General features: G+C 37.5%; 1 protein-coding gene across 6 annotated transcripts in view; it reads right to left on the reverse strand.

Annotated features, from left to right (window-relative positions):
• Positions 1-26203, reverse strand: part of ZNF385B (zinc finger protein 385B) — a 139656-nt gene extending 113453 nt beyond the window's left edge. For 3 of the 6 annotated variants that reach the window (XM_075093638.1, XM_075093632.1, XM_075093635.1), the window contains exon 1: positions 18246-18557. Coding sequence is in view for 3 of the 6 variants with exons in the window: in XM_075093632.1 (XP_074949733.1) it covers positions 18246-18270 (25 nt within the window). In the remaining 3 variants the exon portion in view is untranslated. Of the gene's footprint in view, positions 1-11152; positions 11173-18245; positions 18558-19177; positions 19312-25900 lie in introns of those variants that run through there. The other 3 variants (XM_075093631.1, XM_075093634.1, XM_075093637.1) reach the window with 3 other exon arrangements.
• Positions 26204-26477: the final 274 nt, after the last annotated feature.

A 26477-nucleotide genomic window follows, 5' to 3' on the forward strand; every position in this document is an offset into this window, starting at 1 on the left:
GTAAAAATGAGGAAAAATTAACAGATACAGTCAGATGTACAAACTTTGCATTATTTAACTCAAAGTAGTTTAATCTGAGGATACCTGCCATCCTTTCAATAGCACATTACCTGCAATAATGGAGTGCCTGTTTAATTTAATCTCATTTACTTAAGTGCTTATAAAAGATTCAGAAAATGTGCTCCACCAAGTATCCTAATAATCTTTGGAAATTCAAACAAAAACATAGCATAATGCATATGAATAAATTCACATTTTATTTATATAGGAATGTACATGATGCGATAAAAGCAACATTCATGTTTTATCCAGGAAGAAACTGATTTTCAACAGCAACAACTGCATGCATGGGGAACAATCCCCCAAAACACATTTGGACACCACTGGACTAGTACAAAAGGATTATGCTTTCAAAATTTACTTTGCAAATAATTATGGAAGTAATTTAGCTATTTACTCTGATTCAGAGAGATATGCCTGTATTACAAACACTGGCTGGGAAAGGTGGCAAACCTATGATTTCTGAAACTCTGAGTCTTCGAGTTATAGATATGGTGAATGAATTGAAATATCCTATCAATATTTGTACCTCAAACACAGATGATTAAGTAGATTAGTACTACACAAAACCTTTTAGCTCCTCTTTGGTTAATCTGGATTAATGTGTTGTAGATTTTTTTAGAATAAGAGCAAAGAACATTTCTAAATGCTATGTAATTCTAATCAGCCACATATTAACTGACTACATAAATCTTATGGAAGTAATGAGCTAAATTTCAGTACCACAATCATAAAGCCTGCAAACATTCCTTCACTAAATTAAGTTCCCCGCAAAAAAACCCATGCACCTAGTATTGTAAGGATTTGAAGCCTTAGGAATGTTTGGAGTTCAAAGAAAGGGGGGGGGGAAGCTGTTACTCCAAGTGTATACTTTTAATAAATATGAATGCTATTTATTGGGAAAAGAGGATGATAAGGACATATTCTAGGAAGTGTGCAAATACCATTTCTCACACAGTCTGTAGATTTTGGTGTATCTTTGCGTAGGTGCAATGATCAAAGAAGCATGCAGCAATGCTACATACTTCATTCACATCAGTTGAGAGCAGACATAAGAATTGTTATTTCAACATACAATGCAACCTGCAGCACTGAAGTTCCATTCTTCCTTTTGAAATTATTCAATGTAATATGATTGGATACAGCTAAGATAAATAAACCTTTAGGTTTATAAACCAATTAGGTTTCAAAACTTGTAACTGAACAGAGAAAATATTGCCTCGATTTGAGTAGTACTGCCAATACATTTCGACACTCTAATACAAGTCGAGGTTTATTAAGTATTGAAAATCCAAAATCTTCTACACTACTATAGAAATTCAACCTACTTCTTTAGTGTTTATTTATTTAAGCAGCTTTGGTAAATGAAAATAGAATCTAGAAGCATACTGAAAGCAAGTCATTCTCCATCAACTGTGTAGAACTTAATCATATGAGTACCACTTCATATAGTATTGATGGCAGCACATTTCAATAAAATCATATGTCAGAGCCCTACTTAAAAACACATAAGTAGTCTATCAAAGCAATAGGCACATAAAAATGCTCACAAACCAAGAGAATTAGCTGACTGATGCGGGTGCTACAATCTGAACAGTTACACCAATTCCAAGCAGTTTCCAAGCATGACCACAACTTTTCCACATCTTACTGAGGATTTGCCAATAAAAGCTGGAGTACTGCACTTTGCTCACAGAAATTGCTTCAGCGTTTGACCTTGCTCTGCTGTAGAACCCCAGCGGTACCTGCTACCAGTGGTGAAGCTCCAGAGTACAAGACATGGCACTGGTTTTACTGCCTTTGAGTCACTTCAGAGAAAACCACGTTTAATCACAGATCTTCAAGACAGTTGCTTAAAAACTTAAAATTAAGCTCTGAAGTGGTCTGTTGGATTCCAGGCTCAACACCTTGACAGATTAAGTCCTTGCTGAAACCCAAATGGGTGCCGCTTTGTTTAACCATTAAGCTGTTATGCATAGCATGAACTATCACGCAAGCTTACCTTGAGTCTTCCTGACCTTGCTAATTTTAATATCCATATTGCTGACATGAAACTTCAAAACGTTTTCAGTGAATACTTTTTTTACCCCAAGGGTAACAAAGTACAGTTTTTAGGAAAAAAAAAAGAAAAAAACAAATAAGTGCATTGCATGTTAACAGATGAACAGAGGCTCCTATTATTATGCACAAAACACAGGGTTTTTTAAACACAGATTGTAAGCCAACATGCCCTGTGGTATCACATTTATCTGATAAGATTACCATATTAGTAGTTACTGCAGTCTTTCACAAATGCATATAGCTATTGACTCAAAAATCAGGACCTAGTTCAACCATAATGTATAATTTCACATTAAACATGTTTCTGCCAATTTAATATTCGTACACTAAGATACGTTAATGCTTTCCACATGTGTTTGAAGACAGTCCAATCTGGCTAAAAGCAGAAGTTTCAAGCTCTTCAACTCAATTCTCTGTATACTACCATCTTCAACAGGGAAATCAAGAACACATTTCTGGAGTGGAAACTGTTTCAAGACTCCTACTGGATAAAACAAGTGAGCCACAGAAGCCTTCCCAGAGGTGCACTCAGTAGAAAGCAGCTTGGCAACAGACAATTTTACAAACCTCTCAGAAATCTCAGAGGCTGAAATGTGGAATTCTAGATGTGGGACACATGGATTTGCAACTCCACCTTAGAAAGACAGAATTTAGAAACTAATTAATGATGGCAGTCAGCATAATCTAATGTTTGTTCTTGTCTAAAAGCTTAGCCACGCACAATACTTTTGTATGATAAACATGGAGTGATTCAGCTTCAGTTTCATGAAGGGGCAATTTGATCGCAGCTACGTTGGAACATTTTATCACAGATCTAATTTTGCAAGTGGTAATTCTCCTTTGATCAGTTGCTAAGTTGAGAAGATAATTGAGGGACAGTAAATATCTGGAGGCAACTATACAGGACATGTATGAAATACAAACAAGCTATGTAAACAGCAGCAGCTCATCTTTAATAAACTGAGAATGGCGGTACTCCCTACAGACTGACTATCAGCAATGCCACCACAGCGTGCTAATCATATGCGCACCCTTAAACAGCCATTGGCGGGCTAAGCTTAATAATGTGCCAGAAAAAGCATCTGAGGCACAGACAGCAACACCAGCCATGGATGCAAATCAGCCTACCTAGCTTCTGTTTTCAGCAACATTGTGCTTAACTGCTATGTTTGGAAAAGACAAAAGAAAAAAAACAGGCTGTTTTTGTGAGCTATGCAGAATGTTAGAATACCTGTTCAGAACACATAATCTAGACAGAAAGTTGGACTCACAACAGTGGACAGAGATACAGGTTTCTTTTATTTCTGCCAAATAAGAGTTACCTAAACATAGGCAATTTCAATTAAGAGAGAAACTCTGCAATCTCTTGCAATTAAAGAGATGCAGAAAAGCCTTTATTTAACATACTAAACAAGGAAGACAGTCACTGCCTTTACAAATGCAGCTAAGGACCATCTTAGTCCTTGAGAGTATGAAGAGGCACCATGAAAATGCTCAACAATATCCACTCCCTCAGTTGAAGCCATCTTTGTTCTCAAGGAATAATATCTGGCAGTTTTCCTAATGGCATATATGAGCCTGAACCTCCTTCAGGATGCTGACAGCCACAGGCAAGTCATCATTCTCAACTGACAAAAGCTGAAGTGACTTCAGTGGTTGATAGGGGCCACAGAGGTTACTAGGCTGAAAAAAAAAAAAAAAAAACACACAAAAAAAACCACCAACCAACCAACAAAACCCCAACCCACCAAACAAATACCAAACCAAAAAAACCCAAAACAACCACACCTCAACTGTAATGCCACAAGCACAAGACACAGACACACTCAAATTTGTTATACCTGAAGTCCCACCCCAAAATATATTACCTTTATATATTTACTTCATAAAACCTTCCTTGCAGTTTCCTCTTCTACACAGGAAGGAAGAATTGCACACACAAAAAAATACTCAAAACATCTCAAAGTAATTCTAAGGGCATTCAGTATAAGTGATAAGGAACATATAATGAATAGAACATATTATAATTTTATGCACACTTGTTTAGGTTACATAACTGAAAAGTAACTAGCAAACAATTCTTGGTTGGAAGACAAATAAAATTGTGGTTTTATTTATTGTTACAACATACCATTGAGAAAATACATGCTTATTTTGAGGTTACCCCAGAAAAGCATCATATGTGAGAGTCAAAGACAAACTTCTGACTTTCAAAACACCTCCAGATGTTTCTCCAGAAAGATTTTTTTAGAAGTTTACCTTAATGTTACAGAAAGCTTGTACTATTTTTGAACAGCTGTAATTAAGATACCACAATATTTTATGAAAGACATCCAGGTATTACATATCTCTCAGTGACTTCAACCAGCATGTCTTTTCTACTCTTACTAGATTCTGTAGTCCTGAATTTCAAATATTCCCAAGCATATTTTCTCTGCTTAGGCATAAGAGGAAATAAACTGAAATGAGAACTAAATAATTTATGTTCTCATTATGAATACACGCACTAAATTAATTGCAATTCACTGGAATCATCTATCACTGCTTAGGCGACTAGTATAGCACTTCTCCTCCCACCTCAGTTTTGTAGTCTGGAATTATCTTTAGTTATTTTTTAATTCTACATGTGTGTATACTATATACACGCATATATACCTATTAAAGTTTATAAATTGAAACCCATTAGGCAAGAGACTAATGACCAAAACATTCTGAAAAATCCAATCATACTTTGAACAATGGTTTTAATAATAGATAAGGTCATTTCTTTATCCTTGAAAGCCCAGTTATGAAGAAATAGGCCTTGAATCAGTTCCACATGCCCATAAAACTGCATGCAGAACTTGATTTCCCCCCCCCCCCCCCCCCCAGGTCTATAATAGTGTACTCTGCTTATTTCTAATATCTCCTTGGGATATGTTCTTGCACTCAGGTATTTCCTTGAGTTACATTCATGTACTTTAAGTGTTTTCACTTTCAGACATTGCTTAGGACTTACTTCCCTTTTCTGTTTTTTTCATTACTGAAATGTTTAAAAGCATTTCAGAAGTTTCCTGTGATACAATCTTTACCACCTCCTATAAAAATAGCAGAGTTTTTCTTTATCCATGCCCTTTCTATACGACCTCAATCTCCTAACATTTGAAAGAACAGTGTTCTTAGAACTGCTTAGATCTTATTTTCTTTTGGTGTATGAGATTTATTACCTGTGAAATATTTTATTGCCTTATTTACTGGCTTCAGTGTCCCATCCTGGGAAAGTAGGCAGATCAGCAACAGGCACCCCTAAAGACAACGATGTTAATGACTCCAGCTGATGTTCCTACTTCTCCAGCCAATGGAAATGTGAGCCCTGTTCCTGCAAGCAGCATGTTTCCTGAAGCACTGCCCCAGCCCCAGCACTCCAAGTGCTCACTACCTGGAGCAAAGCCAGACATACACCCTGGCCTGTTTCACAAAACTGTAGAAGACTACACTCAGTTGCCTAACAAAGAAAAAGAAGTAATTTATATTTTCCATAAGCAGGACTACTCAATATAAAACTAGGTGGGTCATGAGAAGGAAAAAAAGATCCTAAAGCTTATTCTCTCCAAGGAAGTGGCTTAAGACAAAGATAGTACATAATGGGAAAACAAAAATCAGAATCAGTATACTTCTGTAAAACCTTTTGTTTAAGGATCTCCAAGTCTTTAAAAGCCATTAATTCCCTGAGCTTTTCACCATGTCTTTTCTTCATTCATGTAGCACTGAAAAATGAATGTGCAACCTCTTCCTCACAAATTTGACACACAAAGCCAGGAAAATATATATATATTTTTTTTTTTTTAAAATGAATGTTTTGGAAATGGCTCAGTTGCACACATCAGAAAACACCTTAACAAGGCTAAATTTCCATCATCCAGCAATATGAAATTAGCCATTCAATTATCAAATAAACAACTGAAAAGAGAATTCATGCAACAAATACCTAAAACTAAGAAATTCAATTTCCCTCTTAAGCTCAGAGAAATAGGTGCCAAACTTGAAGGAAAACATCCTGCTGCTAGCTCTTTCCAATTACTGTGCCATCCCAGACATGCCGTGTAGTCCTATCAACAGTCATTCCAACTTCCTTGACAGTCTCTCGTAGTTATTTACATTCTATTTATCTATGATAAATGGACCACATGTTTTACACCATCCCAACATCTCCAGATCAAGAAGTAGTTTAACAGCATTTGACAGATAAAACGAATGAACAGGCAGTGTACAAATCCATATTTTAAAACTCCAAATTTATGCAATCTCACATTTATTTTTCTATTGAAATAACAAAAGTTTAAGATTCAGCAAGCATAAAATTTGGACTCTTTGCATTTAACATTAAGGACCTGGAACCGGGTTGCTGAAAACCTGGGTGTGTGCAACATGCATCACAACCTGAGACAGGGAGTTAGGAGGTCTCTGACCTCTTCCTATCTCATTCTCCATAGCCTGTTAGACTACATACTCATTTTCTGAGAACGATTCATTGATTCACTCTTCCTTTTCAAAAGCAGATGCCCTCATTGCCGAGTTTTACTTGCAAGGCATGGAAAGAAACAACTAGCAACTTGTATAAGGAAAGCCACCAAGTTTTTATAGCTGTGTCATTAACGTATCACCTACGCTGTGTTTAGCCCATTAAAAAAAAAGCAACCCCGCCCAAGTCAAAAATTGTCCTACAGAAACACACAAATTTAATATGCAGCAAAACAGATTAATCTTCGGGAAGCTGTTCTGCTTGTTCTTGTTCATGCATTAGCCATTTTTCTACTATGATATAATGAAGTTTTGCCAAAACACACGTTCACTTTCCTGAGAAACATCAAGATCAGTTGACTTCAGCAGAGTGATTGCTTCTAGATCATTCTCTTCCAATTTGCTCTACTGTCTTCATGCATTATGTTTCTAAGCAGATCTTAGAATTTGGGGGATAAGTCTTTCCCACAATTCTGTACAAGTCTAGCATAATAATCTGTGGATCTTAAGACATACCTGCAATACAAATAATCATTCAGTTAATTACTATAACATAAAAGACAACAAGCTCTGAGCAAAATGCCTCTTTTGTGAAGATGATCATGACTAGTCCTATGCCAAGACAAGGATGAAGATTTGTTTTAAAAACAACCACCACCACCCACCACAGTGTAATCTAAAATCTTGTTTAAAGTTTCTTTTTTCTACAAGTTTATATTGAACAATTGCTTTTTTTTCCCCATCTTGAAATCAAGACATACAGCACCTACATAGGTAACACTCCCTGATTGGACATTCATTGGCAGGCAAGTATTTTTCATTATAATTCATTATAGAATTTTTTGTACAGGCATTTTATTAAGCCTCCATGCTCCACATCCTCTCCAATTCTTTTCATACCCTATGGTGAGGCTGACAAGAAGCAGTGTAGATTTGACAACCAGAAGCACAGGAATCTAGCAAGAAATTACTATGCAAATGTGTCTGGGAGAAGATAACATTAATAAATCTTTGCTGATGGGCCTTTTGCTCCAGTAGGTGGCACATTTATAATGAAAACTTAACAGTAGCTTAAGTCAAAGATCAGAAGCCTCAGATGTACATGTAGCTGATGGATGACAAAAGAGGAAAAACACTCTTATGTGTTGTCATTTTAGAGGAACCAAGCCATGCTCACTACCTTAGACGAAAATATTTTCCTTCCAACTTCTCATATTCTATAAATGTTTTATTTACCAAAAAAGAAGTCTTTTTGTTCAGCAGTTACTAGCAACTTCCAAAACTGTGTTTCAAAATACTCAGTCTCAGAGCTGAAGCATGAAGCAGAATAGGCAACATTAGGTTTGTCATATTAAAAAAACCACCCAAAAACACCTACAAAAACACCACCAAACCAAAAAAGAAGGCCTAAACAGTCATTTATAAAACAAACAAAAAAGCTTTATACATGTTAAACTTAATTCTGCAGCTAAAGGAATGTAAGTTACAGGAAAGCACACCACATATTTACTTCACTGCAGAGAAAAATCAGTTTTAAATTCTGACACTAAAAGAAAAATATAAGAGAAGGGGAGAAAATACTACCATGTGATTTCATAAAATTTCAATTTAGACTACAAGAGTGTAAGATGTTTCAGAAAAAAATGTAATGAACCTGGGGTAACTACTTAACTTCAGTAGGGGGAAGTAGAGGGTGGGTTTACACAGCAGGAAAAAAAGCAGGCAATTCAGGAGTGACCAACCTTCCCAGGCATTCAATGATGTGCACAAAAGCAGAACTCTACTTCTGTTTTAGTTTGAGTGTTTCCACTTTACATAGTGCTACAAAACAACTTCCTTTTTTAACTCAAACCATGCTGTGATTTTAAGTTCTCAAAATATAAAATTGCAACATATTTTTTTATTTAATCATGGACAGCACTCAAAATCCTGAATACAGGTATACATATGGATCAGGAGTCGCTGTGACACAGAAGCAAGAAGAGCTTAGATAAAGGTCAAGTTTGCAAGCAATACAGAAATTGCAGAAATAAATTCCAAGCAATACTTAAATTCATGGAGCTTCTTCACTCCCACTTCAGTGGGACAAAGTTTAGTATCAGGAAAAAAAGCCATACTCTGGCAGCACACTTTTGGAGTCAGAAATCCTGAACACCAGCTTGCAAGGTATTAGAAAGATTAGTATTATGTATTACAGTCATGGGCGTAAAAAGAGGCCTGTTAACAGCAATATCTTGTCAAGACCGTTTTGTGCAACTAAACTGTAAGAATTTCACCTCAAGTAAAACAGCAAGGAATGTAATCCAAATAAATTAGTACACTTGCACTGTGCTTCCACTCTTACCACAAACTACAGAACGAAGTCTTTGTGGAGAGATGGATGTGGGTGTGTGGGTACTGGGGACGTGCTCCAAATGAGTAAGAGATATCCCAAGTATAATAGTCTGAATATAACACTGATATTGTCTCTAAACAATCCCAATGAAGTGGGAAGACGACAATTGCTAATGGGCATGCCTGTCAGGTACTAGTACTAGAGTACCAAAAAAGATTAAGACCTAACAAAATTATTTACATTGTCAGATTACAGACATTCTTAGATCCAAAACTTCAGGTAAAACTGGAAGAAAACATCTGTCAGGTAAATCATATATGCGGTGTCTTTACAAGCCGGTTAGGGAATACAGAATATTCTGCCTATTACCTATTTTCTGTGTCTTTACTGAAGTTATGCTTTAGATAAACCTGAAATTAACACCAAAAACTTAGGTGAAATGATAAGCACACATAATACGAAGTGAATCAGACTAAAACTACAGCCTCCCACCCACCCCTCACCGATATTAAGCTTCATGCGTTTGCAATAAACATGAAACAATTGGTAAAATAACTTTCAGTGACAAAGGTCACTGCTCATCCTGGATAGTATCAAGAGGCAGACATATACTGGCTGCATAGTTGCCTTTCAGTATTTAATATCATTTTAGAAGTGGAGGCCAATTTCTACAGAAGAGCAAAACAAGCAGTGTATACCTTAAGAAATTTGTCCTGGAAAGCAACTGTCGTTTCACAAGTGCTCACTGAGAAAAGCTTAATCCTGCCAGCTGAAAATTAACCGGAGGAGGAGAAAAGAGAGCAAAAGTCCAGAAAATTCTTTAGAAGTATTGGTATCATGCTCCTAACCTGATGTGAAGAAAGAGAGCTTTATGAACTCTGTTCTGGTTGAAAGAGTATTTGTTACTGTTAAGGGTATGTTGTAGAGACCATAAAAACCAGGACCCACCAGTCCACTAATGCGGAGGCAAAGTTGTTGTTCTGATTCATCAGAGAGTCACTAAGGCCACTGATGCAAACCATGTTATTAGAAGAAAAAAGTAATACATACTCTTTCCAGATGTTATATGATCTGTGTTTGTAATTGCACACTTAATGCAAACAGTGCTAGACTTTAAATCAAGATACCACACCATTTTAAAAAGAGAATGTATCTAATAATAGAGGTTCTTTAATAGTAGGGAAGAAAAGGCACCACCTGGCTCATAATTAGAAAATTCGAAGTGGCAGTAAGATGCAGTTCTGAACTGCAAAGGTAAGGGGTCATTTAAACAATTCAACAGTGTATCAAGTGAATTCATCACATCCTGAAGTCCTTAAATTGAACTTGGACTTGTCTCTACATAATGTGTTCTAGTTCAATTGCAGATTTACTGGACTTAATAGCACGCACTGGCATGTTAGGGAAAGCAATTTCTTCTACAGAAGGAATTAATGCTTGAGATTATTTTGTTAGTATTGTACAGGAGATAAGACTTGGCGATTCCTTTGGTCCTCAGAGTCTATGAGCCCCAGTGGATGCATTGATACTGTTTATACCAGAAGACTCAGGCTAGACCATACATGGCTTAAAAATGTGTTGACTTCCAAATTTCTTGGTAACAAGTTCGCATTGATGAGTGTAACAAGACGATTTCTCATTATTTTCAGTTAATTGGTAGATGTCCCTTCAGACTTCCCTTCACTCTGGCAGCTGATTGCTCCACAACAGTACGGTCACGTTCCACTAATGTTCAGTAACAAGATCAAAGGAAAAAGACAAAAAAAAAAACCCAAAATGACCATTTCTACAAAACTGTGGTTCCTCAAGAGAGTCCTCTTTTGCAGGTCTGCACTGTTACTGGTTGTTGCTCTAAGAACTATGTAACACCTGAAACCCTGAGTTTGCAATACAATTTCTACTGACTCTAGAACTCTATCAAAGGTCGGCATTAAACAACATGTTCGTGCAATCGAAGGCCTAGAAAATAATATAGTGATTAAAGGAACTTTAATTTCAGGATAGGCAGTGTATTTACAGTAGCATATCAAATTCTTGCAGATTATCACCACTCAACTACCTACTAAAAGCTGCTATTTTGACACATTTTAGGATATATCATTTCTAGCTACATGTTTTTGACCACTGAAGGCAGAATTAAAATTGCTATTTTTTCACCCAGATTCCATGCATGCTCCCTATTTCATACATGGGTACCTCATCCAGTCTTGCTGAACTCCTCATGTTCTTCCAGCAGTATGCCTTTGCCACAGAGGGATCGCTGTTGAACAAATGAGGCATATCCTCATTCAGAGGGGCTGGATCAGCTGCCTTCTGCGTAGTGCACAGCTGTCAGTTCTGAGAATGATAACCTCTCGTACTGGATGGATGAGACTCCGAGCAGTCAAACAGCCTGCTAATCAGCAGCCAGCAGAAAGAACACATTCCTGCTCTCCCCGTAGTTATTCAATTAATCCATGACACTTTCTGTGATTAGGATTCTTCCTCATTATTTAAAGCAGTTAAAGTAACTTTGATGCATTGCATCAACCTTGCGAAGGGAAGACTTGAAGCAACCAGGGTACTGTGCTCGCGATCTATCAAAGCAAGCGCAGGTTTTCAAATGGGGAAAGCAGTACAAAGTAGAAACACTCTAAAAGTATAGATAGCTTTATTCACCCAATTCATCCACTGACTTCAAGTCTGGATAATCATAGCAAACATTTCTGAAGCAAAACTGTAAAAAGATGGGAAAACAACTTTGTTTAGTCTAAGAAAAAAGCTATGTGTCTGTCATTCCATCACCTCCCAAGAATTCAAGCAAAAAATAAGCACATTATGATTGTAAACATGGCTTGTCTTTGCTAGAGTGGTTGCCCAGTGCATTAACATGCAACAGACAGGATCATTATCCACTAAAACCTGCTCTTGCCTTCTGCCATTCGAGTCTTGACATAAAATGCAATTGATATATATAACTTCAATTTCAAATAGGTCTTTAAATTTCAGTAATGCTTGGTATTCACTAAATTAACAACCTTCAAATATATTTCTTGTATATAAAGACATCCTTCCAACAAGTGAGTATGTGCATGAATGAAAGAGCAGGAGGAGAAGCCATATGTTTGGGTTGCAGAGCGCCTGCAGAGCATGGAAATCTCCAGCAACTTTGTCTATTCTTGTAATAGCTCATTCTGTTTTGTCCCATTTCTCAGAAGACTAGTAAACTTGGGCTTGATCAATGAATAAATATCATGTTGTGAACAACATGATAGTTTTGGGTAAAAGCTGGTCAAACTATTTCATAAACATCTACAAATCTAATATCTGTTTATAAACTAAAAATTACAATTATATAGCTCTATTTAGCAAATTTCATACGAAATTCCATCCATTCAAGGTTTTCTTTATTTCATAATTACTTAATAGTTTGGATAAAGATTTCAAGCTAATCTTTCCCTAAGGTACACTTTTCTCATTTTTACCACTTCTTTGCTAGTGGATATCCTGACATACTTACCAAGCAACAGGTTGCTTCTGCCTCTTAACTGAATAACTGTTAGTGAACAATAGGAAACACTTGAAGTACCAAACAGTGACTATTTGCGAAAAAATCTTCTACAGGTTGGTAATTTATAAAGTATTTTAAGTACTTTAAGTAAATAGCTTTGTCACCCAAATACTCACGGGTGAATATTTCCTTACAAAGCACAACCAGATTACAGACTTATTCCATAGCTTCTGGTAAATTCTTATTTTATTGATTTGGATTTTAAGCTTCATTGATTATTGAACTGAAAAATATTACCTACAGAAGGATACAAATGGCACAGAAAACAATAGCTTCCAGAGTAGAAGTCTAGTACACAGTTGAGAACAATGTCAGCTCAAATATATTTTATTTCAGCAAAGGTAACCTGAAGTAATCTCTAAAACTATGTCATTTAACCTGCTTATTTTGAGAAAGGAGGAGAGGAAGGGGAGGAAAAAACCTAAAAAATTTTCCCTCAAGGGAGAAATAATTGTCAGAGAGGATAGATTATTAAAATGCACAAGTGTTTGCAAATGACAAACAAAATGAAGAAGGGACAATATTTTTTACTTGTTTCTGCCAGATTTTTTTCTTGTTTCTGTCAATAGTTATTAACAAAAAATGTGGTACTACACCACTTTCATATAAGCATTTTTTATAATCGTGTCCACAAAAAAAATCTGAGGATGTTTTCCTGATTATTTAATCCCAGCAAAGAAAACTTCTGGTGTTTCAGCTTTGGCTTTTCTGAAAGCCTATGCCCTGCTCACCAGCCAAAGTGACTGAAAAGCGTAAACCTTATTTTCAGAAGAAACCTGGGTAACACAGGTGCCAAGTGCTATTTATATTTCCTTAAAAAGAGGTTGCTACACTGATTACTTAAGAAAGGATGGATTTTTACTATTCAGAACCTTACTAGAGGCATAACAGGCTTCAATGGTACCGCTAACAAAGCTGGCCACAATACACTAATTGCAATTCCTAACAATACACTTCAGTTCTTTCCAACTAGTCTGCTTTTTCTTGATGAAGTGATTTCTGTGACTCTTTATCCAGATGTGCCACTCTAAAGCCTAGAAATCTTCCTCACCTCTTTATTTTCTCCATGTCCCATTTAAGTGTGTTCTGCTGATAAAAAAAAAGCCTTCTTTTCTGTTCACGTTTAAATGCTCAGTCCCAGAACTATGGTTTCATTCCACCTATTATGAAACAAAACATTTCAGGATGGCATCATTGCAAACACCCTAGGCTGAGCAAGAGAAGATTGCACATATGTGAAAATTCTGAATCCAATTTGAGATATAGAAAGACAATTTTAAGAAATTCCTTCATGGATTTCATAATCCCCTTAAGAAACTCCCTCCCCTTCCTCTCTCCACTCTCCCTACTATGAAGTATCCTAAAGAAAGAAAATGGAGGCCCTGGGTGGAACTCTCAAACTTCCAGATGATATATTTTGACCTCTGTCTGTTCTGAAGAGACAGACTCCTTGAAGAGAGCAAAAGGGAAACAGCACACTAGAGACCTGCTCTCTCTCTCCTTCTAGCTCAACAAAAGTACAAATATTACCCAAGTGAACAGCTAACAAAACAAAAAAAAAAATCCAAAGAACACCACACCACAATGATCTCAGAAGTCCCGAGACCTGGAAACATCCTTTAATCACCTGAACACAGGTGATCGGAACACAGATCTCATACACCATCCAGAGCAACCACACACACTAACAAATGGTATCACCAAATACATCACACCACAAATTCTCATCCAGTCAAAAGTCTGACACTTTCACAAGTTGCCTACCAGGAAAAGTTTTGCCCACTGAGCTTTCACAGTCCTATCCTTTCCCTCAGGTAGCTCCTATAACACACTATATGACTTTGAAAAATCTCAGTCATTAAAGAAGCTGTATTTCTCTATTTACAGAGTATTAAAAAGACTTCCTCATCTTCTCCTGACATCTGCACTGCTCAATCACAGACAAAAAACTTTTTCAGTCTAGTGAATTTAGCCTTTCATCTACCCTAACTGCTGGTGTCAATACAAAAGCACTCTCCTTACACCCATACAGATCAAAAAGTACCCTGCCTTCCTCACTTCCAAACAACAAAAAAGTATCCTTTCAGGAACAGAAAGCATACGTGAAAGAGGGAAGTAACTCAGTTCATTTTCCCTTCAAAGACATGTTATGAGCACTGCTCAGAATCCAACAGAACAGAAAGCATATGAAAAACCACACAATTTCTTGGCTGAATATTCTGGGTGAGACCTCTAGAACATCTCTGGCTCTATTATCCTATAGACAAGGAAAAACATAAATAAACTCCAGCTTCAGCAGCAGGGCTTCAGCAGGGCTGCCACAGTGAATTACGGTTCTCAGTCTACTCTGCTTCTCTGGCAGGAATCATCACTGACCTTCACTAAAAAAAGGAAATCCAAGCTTTCCATGAATAGCTTGGCTAGACTTGGGTCCCAAAGTCAAGTGATCAACATGGAATTACTCACAAGTCCCTACCACTTCCCCAATAATTTTTTCCTTTGAGCTTACAGTATCCTCTTCTTCAGAATGTCCTTGTAAGTAACCTTGCAGTAATGAAGCTGCTATACCCCAAACGCTCTCAAACTGCAAAAACCACCATACATCAACACTGATGTCTTCTAAAGGAGAAATTAAAATTTTGGTATCATGTGATAATTGTCAATCTGATACAGAAATTGCTCTTGAAACAGTTCCCTACCAGCAAGCAAAGCAGTTTTGCTCAGTGTAACTAGCACACTAGATCTTGCTTCTCCATTTACCTACCAATACGAAACAGCAGGAGTAAAGAAACGCAGCAATAAAGAAACTTGGAAGAGGATGCAAGATCTTTGAAGTGGAAAGCACCTCAAACATCATCATCTTGGAACAAAGAACTAGCCAGCTTGAAGTTTGACAAGCTTGCATTTACAGTCATAAAAAGAATCCCAAAAAGAATACAAAGACGAGGAAAGGCATTCGAGCTCAGGCACTTAAAGAAATAAAACGAGTTTTATATGTCACAGTAGTGACATGTCACACATTGTTTTCCAAATGTTCATAACAATATTTTCTGCCTGGTAGCCTTTTAACACACGCTAAAGAATAGCAAGTAAATTTATTCAAAGGTCCTAAATTGACAGCAATTGTTCTTTTTTTAAAGCTGTATAAAAAGCAAGCTGTCAGTCTGCATCTATTGTGATGATCCAAACAACATGGCTTTGAGAAAGAAGCTTTGTTGAAGTGATACTCTGCTGCTCCTTCCCAGTGTCTTTGACAAAGTGCAATAGTCTCCATAGCTTCTATTTCTTGCCCTCCTCCACAATGATGGAATAAGAAAAATTTGGTACACCAGCTTAAGTTTACTTCTTCAGTAACCTTCTGGAAGCTATGGCCTCCAGCTGCTTTTTTCCCAGGAAGGCATATCAGTAGCTGATCAGGATCTCTCCTCAGCACTTAGAGAATAAATATTACCCATTCTAGAGGCCACCACATCTTCCACGCAAAACACAAAGTCAAATTTTGCCCCTTGCAGACAGAACTTAGCAAAGAAGCAAATATTGTATCATAGGAAAAATTGCTTATTGCAGCATCCGGTCAGAATTATGGAACGCAATCTGAAGTTACCTAATACATAAAAGCGATTAACGTAAACTGGACAAAGTAACCCAAGGGAATCCTAATAGCGCTTGATGTTAACCATCTTAATCTTTCACTAAGGGCAGCTGCTAGTGAGGGAACAGTTGGCAATCTGGAAGTTAGAATGTAGTCTTCCAAGAATGAAATGTGGGTAAAAAAGTTGGCTCATCAATTTATGAATTATATGTATTGAGGTTTTACAAAAGTATTTACTAACAACTTAGTTTGTCTCCTATAGATTTCCAAAGAAAGAACAAAGTCCATAACATGTTTTAAAGTTGCTTTCCAAAAAGCATCTCTCCTGAATGTTTAGGGTGCTTCATATACATTTTTCAAGTGCATTTCGCCCTTGATCATTAAATAAGCACACTGAACAAATTAGCATCAAGGGATAGTAATTTTCCATGTCACGGCAAAAAGCTTATTGCAAAGTGATTATAAAACTCTGGATGAAGTGTAAGAAGGTGACAATGAATTGAATAATTTTATATCATGAATGACAAACATATGCTTACAAATGTTATCTGAAAGACTACAACAAAAAAACTCCAAAATGCTACCAGAAACGTGATTAGTTTAGGTCATTGGGGATAATTTTCTTTTATTAGGATCTCCCTAGATCCCCACCATGAACCTCATTTTTGTTGGGTTTTTCTTGGAGTGAGGGGTGAGGAGTGTTGTTTTGGGTTGTGCGTGTTTGTTTTTATCTCCAAAGAACACCTTAGCAGAAGCTATCAGCTTTGACAGAACACCAAAATTCTGGCACTGAACCATAAATTGACCATTACCATAAAAAGAACTGCTAAATGAGAGACCATGTGCTCAGTATAAAACTAATTTCATGCTTTCAAAAGCACACAGTGGCTTCTAGCAAGATAGTGGCCCTGGGACTTGCAAAGACAGATCGGTTAATACAAATGGTGTGTGCTCCTGATGCAGTCTGCTTAGCCAAGCTTTACATGTACTGGCAGTAAATGGAAATTCTCGAATCTTCTGTCAAACAAATACACACTTATCTATAACTTCAGAGCTGAAAGCTATAAAACAGCTGCCTCATAAATATATTTAGCAGAAAAACGCATGAGCTGTCCTAGTTCCTCATAGAAAAAAACCTGCAGCAATCTTTACATAGTAAGCATAGGAATTTCTATAGCAAGCAAGAAAAACATTTTAACAAATATTTTTCAGTATCTTTCCTTCTTTTATTAAAAAAATTACTATCAGCAAACGCAAATATAATCATAGCAGATCTCACCTCAAACTAAACATTGGCAGAACAGCAATGCTTAATAAGTAACTCAGTGTAACTAATTTTGTGTTCTGCTATAGCCGAAATTCTCAATAAAAAAACTTTTTTTTTTTTAAATAAATAGGTGCAAAGTCTATTTAGTTTACGATAATGCTGCTTTTGAGCTTAAAGATTTACTGCTAGAACTGCACGGGCTACCTTTAGCACACTATCTGTTCTCTTAAATAAAGCTTACTGCACTAAATCTCAATTTTAACTGGTTAGGGAGAACCAACAGTAATTTTATACCCTTCTCAAAGCAAGTTGTCAGTGCAAATGAATTACTGGAAGCTATCCTGGGCATGACAGTTCATAACTTTTAATATTAACAATGACAGACATAGGCAAGATGTCAAATCCAGTATACAATTTATTTCATTCTTTACTTTCTTAGTTTATCTGAAGAATCTGACAGCTCTTGTTTTACATATCATTATAAATATAATTTGAGATTTAACAAGCCAGAAAGCAGGCTCTGGTAAGAGGTATTTAGTCACACTGCTAATTAGCTTCTTTCTATAACAATAACACAGCATCACTGACATGTTCCAAACATTTAAAATGCATAGGAAGTCACCCACTGGAAAGATGCCCTCTGCAAACAGCAAGCAAGGAAAGGGAGCTTGCCACATTTTGAGAGTTACTTTTAATACCGAAATAAGAAGAGAAGAAAAAACATGTATTACATGCCTTGCCATTTTTTCATCCTTTCCACTGGAATAACTAAAACAAAAATGACATGCCCACAGAAATAATGCCAAACACATAAGCATCCAGTCTTAATACCATATCACAAAGCAATTCAGGGAAGTTTAATAATAAAAGTCACGCTCACCTCTACTGGGGAGTCCACTCCACATTATGGCAGTACTATTTAAGCAGCTTAAACAGCAACCAAGTTACATAAACAAAACTTCCAGTATGTGACCAATATGATCTACGGTGCTACAGAGCCTTGGCTCCAGCCCTGATCATCTGTGTGACAGTGCACTGTTAAACCAGTGCAGCCTCAAACCTTCCCAGATGCCGGCTTATTGCATTGCTCATTGAAAATCCTTCACACGCTGGCAACATTTTAGGGAAGGACAAGCACACACTGAGTCATTTGTAAAGAAAGCAAAGCAATTTCAGTTCTGTATCTTCATGCGTACCGAAACACAGAGCACTGTCAAAGTAGAAGTCTGAGGTGAATTTATGCTGAGAAACAGGCAACCCAAGCCTTCATTATCAATGCATGGAATCAGTTACAGTGATCAAATTCAAACAAACCATTAAAAAAAAAAGATATGATTATGAAAGGCTCTACAGATTCAGCTGCAAACCACAGAGAACGAAGAATCATCTATCTAGACTGTGTAAAAGTTAAAAATAGCTCCATCTTTTCTACAATGAACGCAAGACAGAGGAGAATCAGTAGCCTGTATTGTGATGAGGTTCGTTATTGGAAAAAAAAATCCAGCAATAAGAATTAATGATTCCTTACAGCTTTTCTAAATAAGATTAATTTACAGTTATGCAAATGAACAAATAAGTACTTTTTAACCACATAACAGACAAAGACTATTATATAAGAGAGAGCCTATGTATTTGTAAGAAAGAAGTATAAATATGTCGATGAAAAATTTTAGAATACTGACCCAGCAAAAAATCTGTTTAGTCAGGCAGATTAGGTATTTAAAAAAAAAATAAACCAGGAACTAAAAGCATGGCATTACATGACCAATGCCTTTGCCTTTCAAAACCAGCAATAATTTTTTAATTACTTACTATGAAAAACCTCCATGGCTTATTAAATTCATGCTCTTCCTACTCCCACACAGACTTCCCACTATGTAAATCATTTTGTCTTTTCCAGGTACTTGATACGTTTTCTTTCCCAAAAAAGGTAAGAGGGCATGTGTCGCTGTGCATACTCACACCCACAGAGATACACAGTATAATAGGAATCAGATGTAATCATGACTAGGCTAAGTTTGCAAAGAAAACAGAGAGAGACCGGAGTTTTTATCATAATACCTGTACAATTATCCAAATATACTACTGTGTCATGAGACGACTATGAGAGAAATTTTGGCGGGGTCTGATCCCAGAGGAGGATACTTACTGTACAGAGAGAGTATCTGATTTACTTTTACGAGGTAAAATTAATAAACAAATCTGACTATTATTTTATTTTTTCAGTTATTTTAATATAGAAATCACTGTTGGAAATGCACACTGAATACAAATGGTAACTCTGCATTTATAGATCCCTTTTCACCTCAGCTGTCTACGCCTGTGAACTGTGGATCACAACCTTCAAAGAGATGGTCAAGAAATCATTGCAGCAACATGAACTCAACTGATTTCAGTAGCTCTCCAGGCCATTGCCCAGGCTGTTTAAATGACAAGGGAGACCCCCCAACCTGAGCAGAAGCTGTCATCACCACTCCTGCAGCCATTTTCAGCTTGAAATCGTGGATGGTGCACAGCTGTATTTTTGGTCCTAGACTCTAGAACATCTGATTACCTGAGGTCTTAAATGCCAGTTCTTTACCACAGCATAACTGTCCCTGAAGACACATTAAACTCTCCAAGACGGAATTTTGCAGAGAATTCTGATACAAGAATATGTTTATGCAAACTACTGGCAAAGAGTGCCAACTGTGGTAGCCAATTTTATTTCAAAACTCTTCCCCACTCCACCCACAGCACCACTCCCCATAAACCGCTTTTTCCATACTAGCCACATATTCCATTTGTTTGCTTACAAATGTCATTCATGCACTCTCCGCCTCCAAGAAGATGAAGTGGAAGGTACAAATGAATAATTGGTCTGATAACCTTTACCAACTTCAAAAAAGGTTGGGTTTTCTTGTTTCATTGGGGAATTTTTGAATGTTTTGCTCTAATGCAACTTGACAATTACTTTAAAAAAAACAACCTCAATGAAACAATAATTTTCCCTTTTTTTTAAGACTACCAGTAAGTATGCATATCATCTACTTATTATTGTTATGAATTTTACCAGTACTTTCACAGTGCAACTACTCAAATGCAGAACAAAGTATTAGAGACAGTTTGTAGTTATTAGCTGACATTAAAGATGGTTTCTTATTTGCCCTGTCCCTTGGTATTAACTCTTATCATGAACATTTTGTAAGGAGTATCAAGTGCACCAGAACAATATAATAAAACCACTTAATTTCAGAGCAGCTGAAATTTTGGACTGCTGTGAAAGAAAAGAGCAATCCCTTATTGTAGATACATTTCATTTTGTAAGAAAAAAGTTAACTTATGTAATGTTACATATTTCGTAAGTTATGAAAACTACTCAAGTGATGGAAAGGATGCGGAGCCATCTACCAAATGTACTCTTTTTCAAAAGAAGACTGAATAAGAAAGAAGTCAACATATCCTGCACTGAGAAGTGAAATATTAACAGTTTCTCAATAGCTCCCAAGTTGCATTTTTTTTTTAATTATATTGGAGAAAGGTAATAGTTTTGGTTTTTAGCAAAAGAACCTAGCCTCTTCCAAACAGACAGCGAACTGGTAGCAACCTCCCTTTCATATGGGGGCAGAGGGAGAAAGCCCTGAGGCACCGCTCCACTTTGTGGCCCCACAGCAGGAGCTTATTTCAAACTGCTTTCCAGAAGATCGGGTTGTAGGCAGCAGATGTGGAAGGCAGAACAAGCACTGACCTACAAGTCTATAAAAAGGTTCTGGCGTAACACAAGAAAGATACGCTCATAGCTCATCTCCTCCTCTCCTCTATAGTCTTACACACCGATTCCGTCTATGCATGCACACATTTAGTAGGACTCAGCTCACAAACTTTTTCAAGATACTTTTGATTACTGCTTAGCATTCCTCTGAGTACTTGGTAGAATAATTCATAAAGATCTTCTGTAATAAAAGTCAGATTATCCTTGCCCTTTTTTTAGAGCAATGAATGACAAACATTGATGAGGAATTTGCAGACCTAGATCAAGAGGCTTAAAGTAAGCAAAACTTCTGTTCTCCATTAAGTTGGCACAAAGCAGTTTTAGATGGCAACTAAGCTACCTGTCAGAAAGCTAGTCTTGGCCCAGCTAAGGATTGAAACCTACAAAGAAACACTTACATTTAGGATCAGATTTTTGACAATTAAAAACAAAGGAAAAACTCCACTGAAATCAGAGTAATGCACTGCAGTTTTGCTCTGTTGTAACAGACCATTGTTTAATCCTGCACTGACTTTGTCACCTGGCAAGGTAATGTCTTCAGAGTTGCATTAAAAAAAGTCTTCCTCACATGCACCAGGCAAAAGGTGAGCCGGAATATTTTCAGAATAATTTCTCAATGTCTATCTATAGTCAGTTTTACTTTTTGAGAGAAAGAAAAAGTCAAACGCTTAGAAAGTTAATTATTAGTCTAAATTAGATGTTTAGAAGGTCCTTTTTATTTGACATATTTGAAGACACTATTCACACCTCCTAACTCTAGGCATTTGGCAAAGTAATACACAAGTTAGCTACACAGTCCATGGATCCTTTGAAGGATAATTCTGAGCACTTTAATTGTAAGCCTCCCTGCCTCCATTAACCTGAAAGGATGCCTAGACTTCCAACTTAATATGGCATCACACAAGGACGCAAAGCAGTTCTAATCTTTATTGCCAAAAGTGAAGAAAATTTGCCTTCTCCATACTCCCTTGTTCTCCTCCCACACCCAAGATTGCTGTTTTAGCTTCTCCCGTGCATGACAAGGCCCTTTTTGTGACCTGATTTAAGTAATGAACACAACCAAAGTCTTTATTTTGCTAGTTTAACAAATCCCTGGTTATCATTGCTGTAAACCAGATCACACAGTTGTGTTCATAAACTCTCAGGAAATCATCCTGTGATTACTTCCTCACTGCCACAGGGGAACACATTAACTTGTAGGACTGGTTCCCTACAAAGAGTCACAACGCAGGGGCCCACAGCATTTCCAAAACTGTCCTGCAAGGTCAGATGTTTCAAGAGCAAAAAGGCAGAGCTGCTACTAGAATACGCTGGCAGAGAACTAACATCCCAATTTCACTTCCAGCCCTTCAAACGTCATTAATGAGCGGCATCTAGACCCTAAAGCACATTTGCTGTTTAAAGCAGCCTAGGACTCAGGGAAAAGTGATTCTGCTTTGACCACTTCTAGAATTTGGGCCCTTTCTGTAACAAAAATGAAACTACCCCACACGTTTCCAGGGATCTGTAAAACTTGCACTTCGATAGGTATTTCTAGTACACTCCTGAAACTACACCAACGGTTCCCATGTTAGCATGGGGACGAAGGAGAGACAGTCAGGAGATTCGCCACAGGATACCACCCCAGGGAACAAGTCATGAGAATTCACGTAGCAAAATTGGTGTCATCTCCAAATGAGAACTGGGGGGAAAATAACAAAGTCATCCACAAAAGCGGCCATATTAACACAGCATATATTAACGATGCACTGTTAGGCCTACAGGTGGCTTGCTTAATAAAAAAGGCTCAGGAAAATAACAGTAGCAGAGCCAGCCAAGGGACGCCACAGCCGCGGCTCCTGTGCTCCGTCGCCCGGGCTGCAGCGCCACCGCGTGGAAGCCTTGCGCTGCCGCAGCCACGCCGCCTTCCCCGCCGGCACCGCGCCGCCCGCCTCCTGCCGCTGTTCCCTTAACAACTAACTCACTCACTAGCTATCTGGTAGCAGATAAGGAGGCAAGCAATCTTAAATGAGCCAAGTTTGTACCATACTGTCAAAACCGGCCCCTCCCCCTTAGCAGAGCAGGTACCTTAGCCCTTGTTCTCGGGGTGGCAGGTGGGATTTCGGGAACCCAAGAAGCTGCGACCTGACCCACGGCTATTGCTGCGGCAGGCTCCAGCAAGATGAGCTGCTGAAAAGCTTTTAACAGGCCCATTCCAAAATACATTTCCCCGAGGCTGCAAGAAACTACCCTTTCTTTTCCCACGTGTAAGAAATAACTGTAATAATTTCCAATTCAAGCTGCAGAAGCAAATACACACTTACTTTCCTGATACTTCATTTATTTCCGCCTGGCAGAAGCCTGGCCATACATCAGATATGCCTGGCACAAGGCTAGGGACGGCCCTTGGGAATGGTATCACTGACAAACTTCAGCCTGAGCTGCAGTAAGACAGGATGGGTATGACTGGTAACGAACGATCACTGACATAAGCAATAGCAAAGACTAACATCACGTGCAATATACTTTCCCAGTTGAATACTGTTTTCTTCACACATACAATTTTTAACACCAATCTAAAGAAAGTTAGGAGTTCAATCAGTGGATCAAATCACCAAAGCCTTCTCATTTAGTCAATTATATTGACAAAATTAAGTAGTTAAAGAAAAGCAGCCGTACACTTTCTTTTATATGCAATTTCACTTGCTACGAAGTAACTGAAATTGCAGGTACAGGTACAATAACAAAATAGCTTCTAGGTTTCAGTAATGAGGTGGAGGAGGCAAAATAAACAAGAGTATATAGAAACAGAGTAGGCTTTTCAGAAAAATATCTTGCTAAATACTTTTTGAAATTCTGACAATTGTACCCTTACTCTAAAAGTAAAGAAGTAACTTTGAAGTTAGGTCTAAAAAGTTATTTAGACCTTAAGTATATAAAAACCCCTCATCTCAACGTTCTACAGCATTATTGCCAAGACATGGAATTCCACAGTTGTCAAATTTTAGTAGAGTTTTCTATAGTGGTACAAGGACCATTGCCTATTACTTAAAGTTGCAAGCAACAAATTGAGGTTATAGTTATAAAACACAGTGGAAGACAACAGTTGAAAGGATGCTTTATAACAACCTGAGGCCACAGACAGGACTTCAGAAGAGGACAAATATGAAAATATGTCCCATGACTCCTTCATGTTCATCCCCATTTGGAAGAAAGTCCACCAAGAGCCAAGGAGGCTGGAGGCAGTGACGGTGTACAGATTGGTTCTGTCACACAGATCAAGCCAGTCCTGACAGGTCTGTAATCCTGGTTTCTGTACTGTCAATGAATATTTACAGTCATGTGTCTTTTACAGTCACCTTATTTTCCAACAGGAATTTTATTAATTTCATGTTCATCTTATGAAGACAGAGAAAAACTCCAACTACAGATTAGCAGGAACCTTTGCAGAATGCTTCCTGAGGTGTGCTGAACAGTTCACCACCTGATGAAGCTATAACAATGAAGTATGAGAGGGGCTATTTGCTTCCTTCACACGTGGAATGAAGTCTGTTCACTGGGGAGGTGAGGTGAATATAATTTTTCTCTTACCGTGTGCAGAATTCATTCTGTTTACCATGTTAGCCAAAGAAATGGGAAAGGCAGACTCCCATTACAAGGGGTAATAACACTCCAGAGGACATGGATAAAAACTGAGCCTGGATAATGTCAATTTATAAGAAAATTAGTTTCTACTTATTTTTGGAAAGTGTTCTTTGAGAACTACATTTCAGAAAATCTTGTTCTCCTACTGGCTCTTATACAGTGTATTAAATTGTCTATGCAATAGGAGTAAATGGTCTATGGAAGGCATTTATTTTAAATGCAACAAAACCAACATCCTTCAGCTATGAAAACAGAACGCCTACTTCAACATGCGCTGGATAGAGTAGCATAACTAGTAACTAGGATTTAGTCTAATATACAGATCAGTGAACAAAGCAGAAAGAAACATTAATTTTAACTCCTAAGCTACACAGTAACCCCACAGCATGTTCCAGCTTTGGCCCTTTTGGATTCTACAGAATGTCAAGCCCATTCCCAAACTTTAACAAAATAACTGGAAAATAAACGGAAAGGACGAAAGAAAGTATCTATTTCAACTATCACTAAGAAAAGAATCATTAAAGTGCTCTAACATTTTCTTCAGTGCTGTTGGAACATCACAGAAAATGACTAATCCTGCAACAAAATCCTTCACCTATGAACATCAAAGCAAGAGACCATATGGCATACCAGGAACCCTTAAATGCCCTTTCTTATATATGTATAGAAGTAAGAGAAGTAAGGAAATACATATTTCTCAGAATAGCTATGAGCCAAGTCTAACACTGAACTAAAAAACCAAAACAAAAATGCTGAAACGAAGCCACGCATTATGTGCTTTGCACCTTTACATTACGCATGTTGCCCAAGCATTTGGGGCCTGTACCTGTAGCATCCTTCCAGAACTTTGTTTTGGGAACAAAAGCAGATGACAAAATACATGACTGTTTGAACCCAAAGCAGCTACTTTTAAGTGGACCGTATCTCAACCACACAAGGCCCGACACAGCCATTAATCATGCATTAACCCAATATTACCTTAATATAAGTTGGCTTCACAGGGAAAGAAATAGACCAGTAATTATGAACATGGCAAATTATTATTAACTACTAGTATTAATCTATATTAAGTTTAATGGTTATGTTGGGTGGGGAAGGTAGACCTTAAAAGCTTCCTCAGATCTCTTGACCAAAATCCAACATCTATACTCATAACGCACCTGTGCTTGTACTTGCAAACAAAGTGCCAGGAGCTGTACTTGTAGGGAGTTTTCCATTATTTAGCTGCTTCACTCTTTTCAGGTGAGACTTCCCGTTGTAATGGACTTGAGCTTGTGCTGCAGAGTTCAGCTGTATATTGCACACTTCGCAGAAGGAAAACAGTATCTTTTTTTTTTCTTTGCGTAATTGATAGTCCTGTCTGTCATTCCTCAGTCCTTTTTCTTCAAAGCCCTGTAGAACAGCTGGTTGATTCATAATCCCATCTTCAAAGACATGGTCAGGACTTAATGGACGCTTCATACCTACAAAGCAAACAGGCAAAATTGTTACTGGAAACCAACTAATTATGCTTACTACTAAATCAGCATTTTCTTTTTTAAAACGATACACAACACGAACCAAAGACCAGTTCCAACAAATAAGGTTTCAAATTGCAGAGGTGTTGCTTAATAGAGAAATACATGCATTTGTGACACACCGCAGAGCTCAGAAATAATAAGTTGGCAATATATCACAGCCTGTGCACAATGACAACTCACAACAACTCGTTATTTTGTTCTGCAAGCTCTCTATTTT

This window comes from Phalacrocorax aristotelis, chromosome 5 (assembly GCF_949628215.1).
Source record: "Phalacrocorax aristotelis chromosome 5, bGulAri2.1, whole genome shotgun sequence".
NCBI classification, from domain to species: Eukaryota; Metazoa; Chordata; class Aves; order Suliformes; family Phalacrocoracidae; genus Phalacrocorax; species Phalacrocorax aristotelis.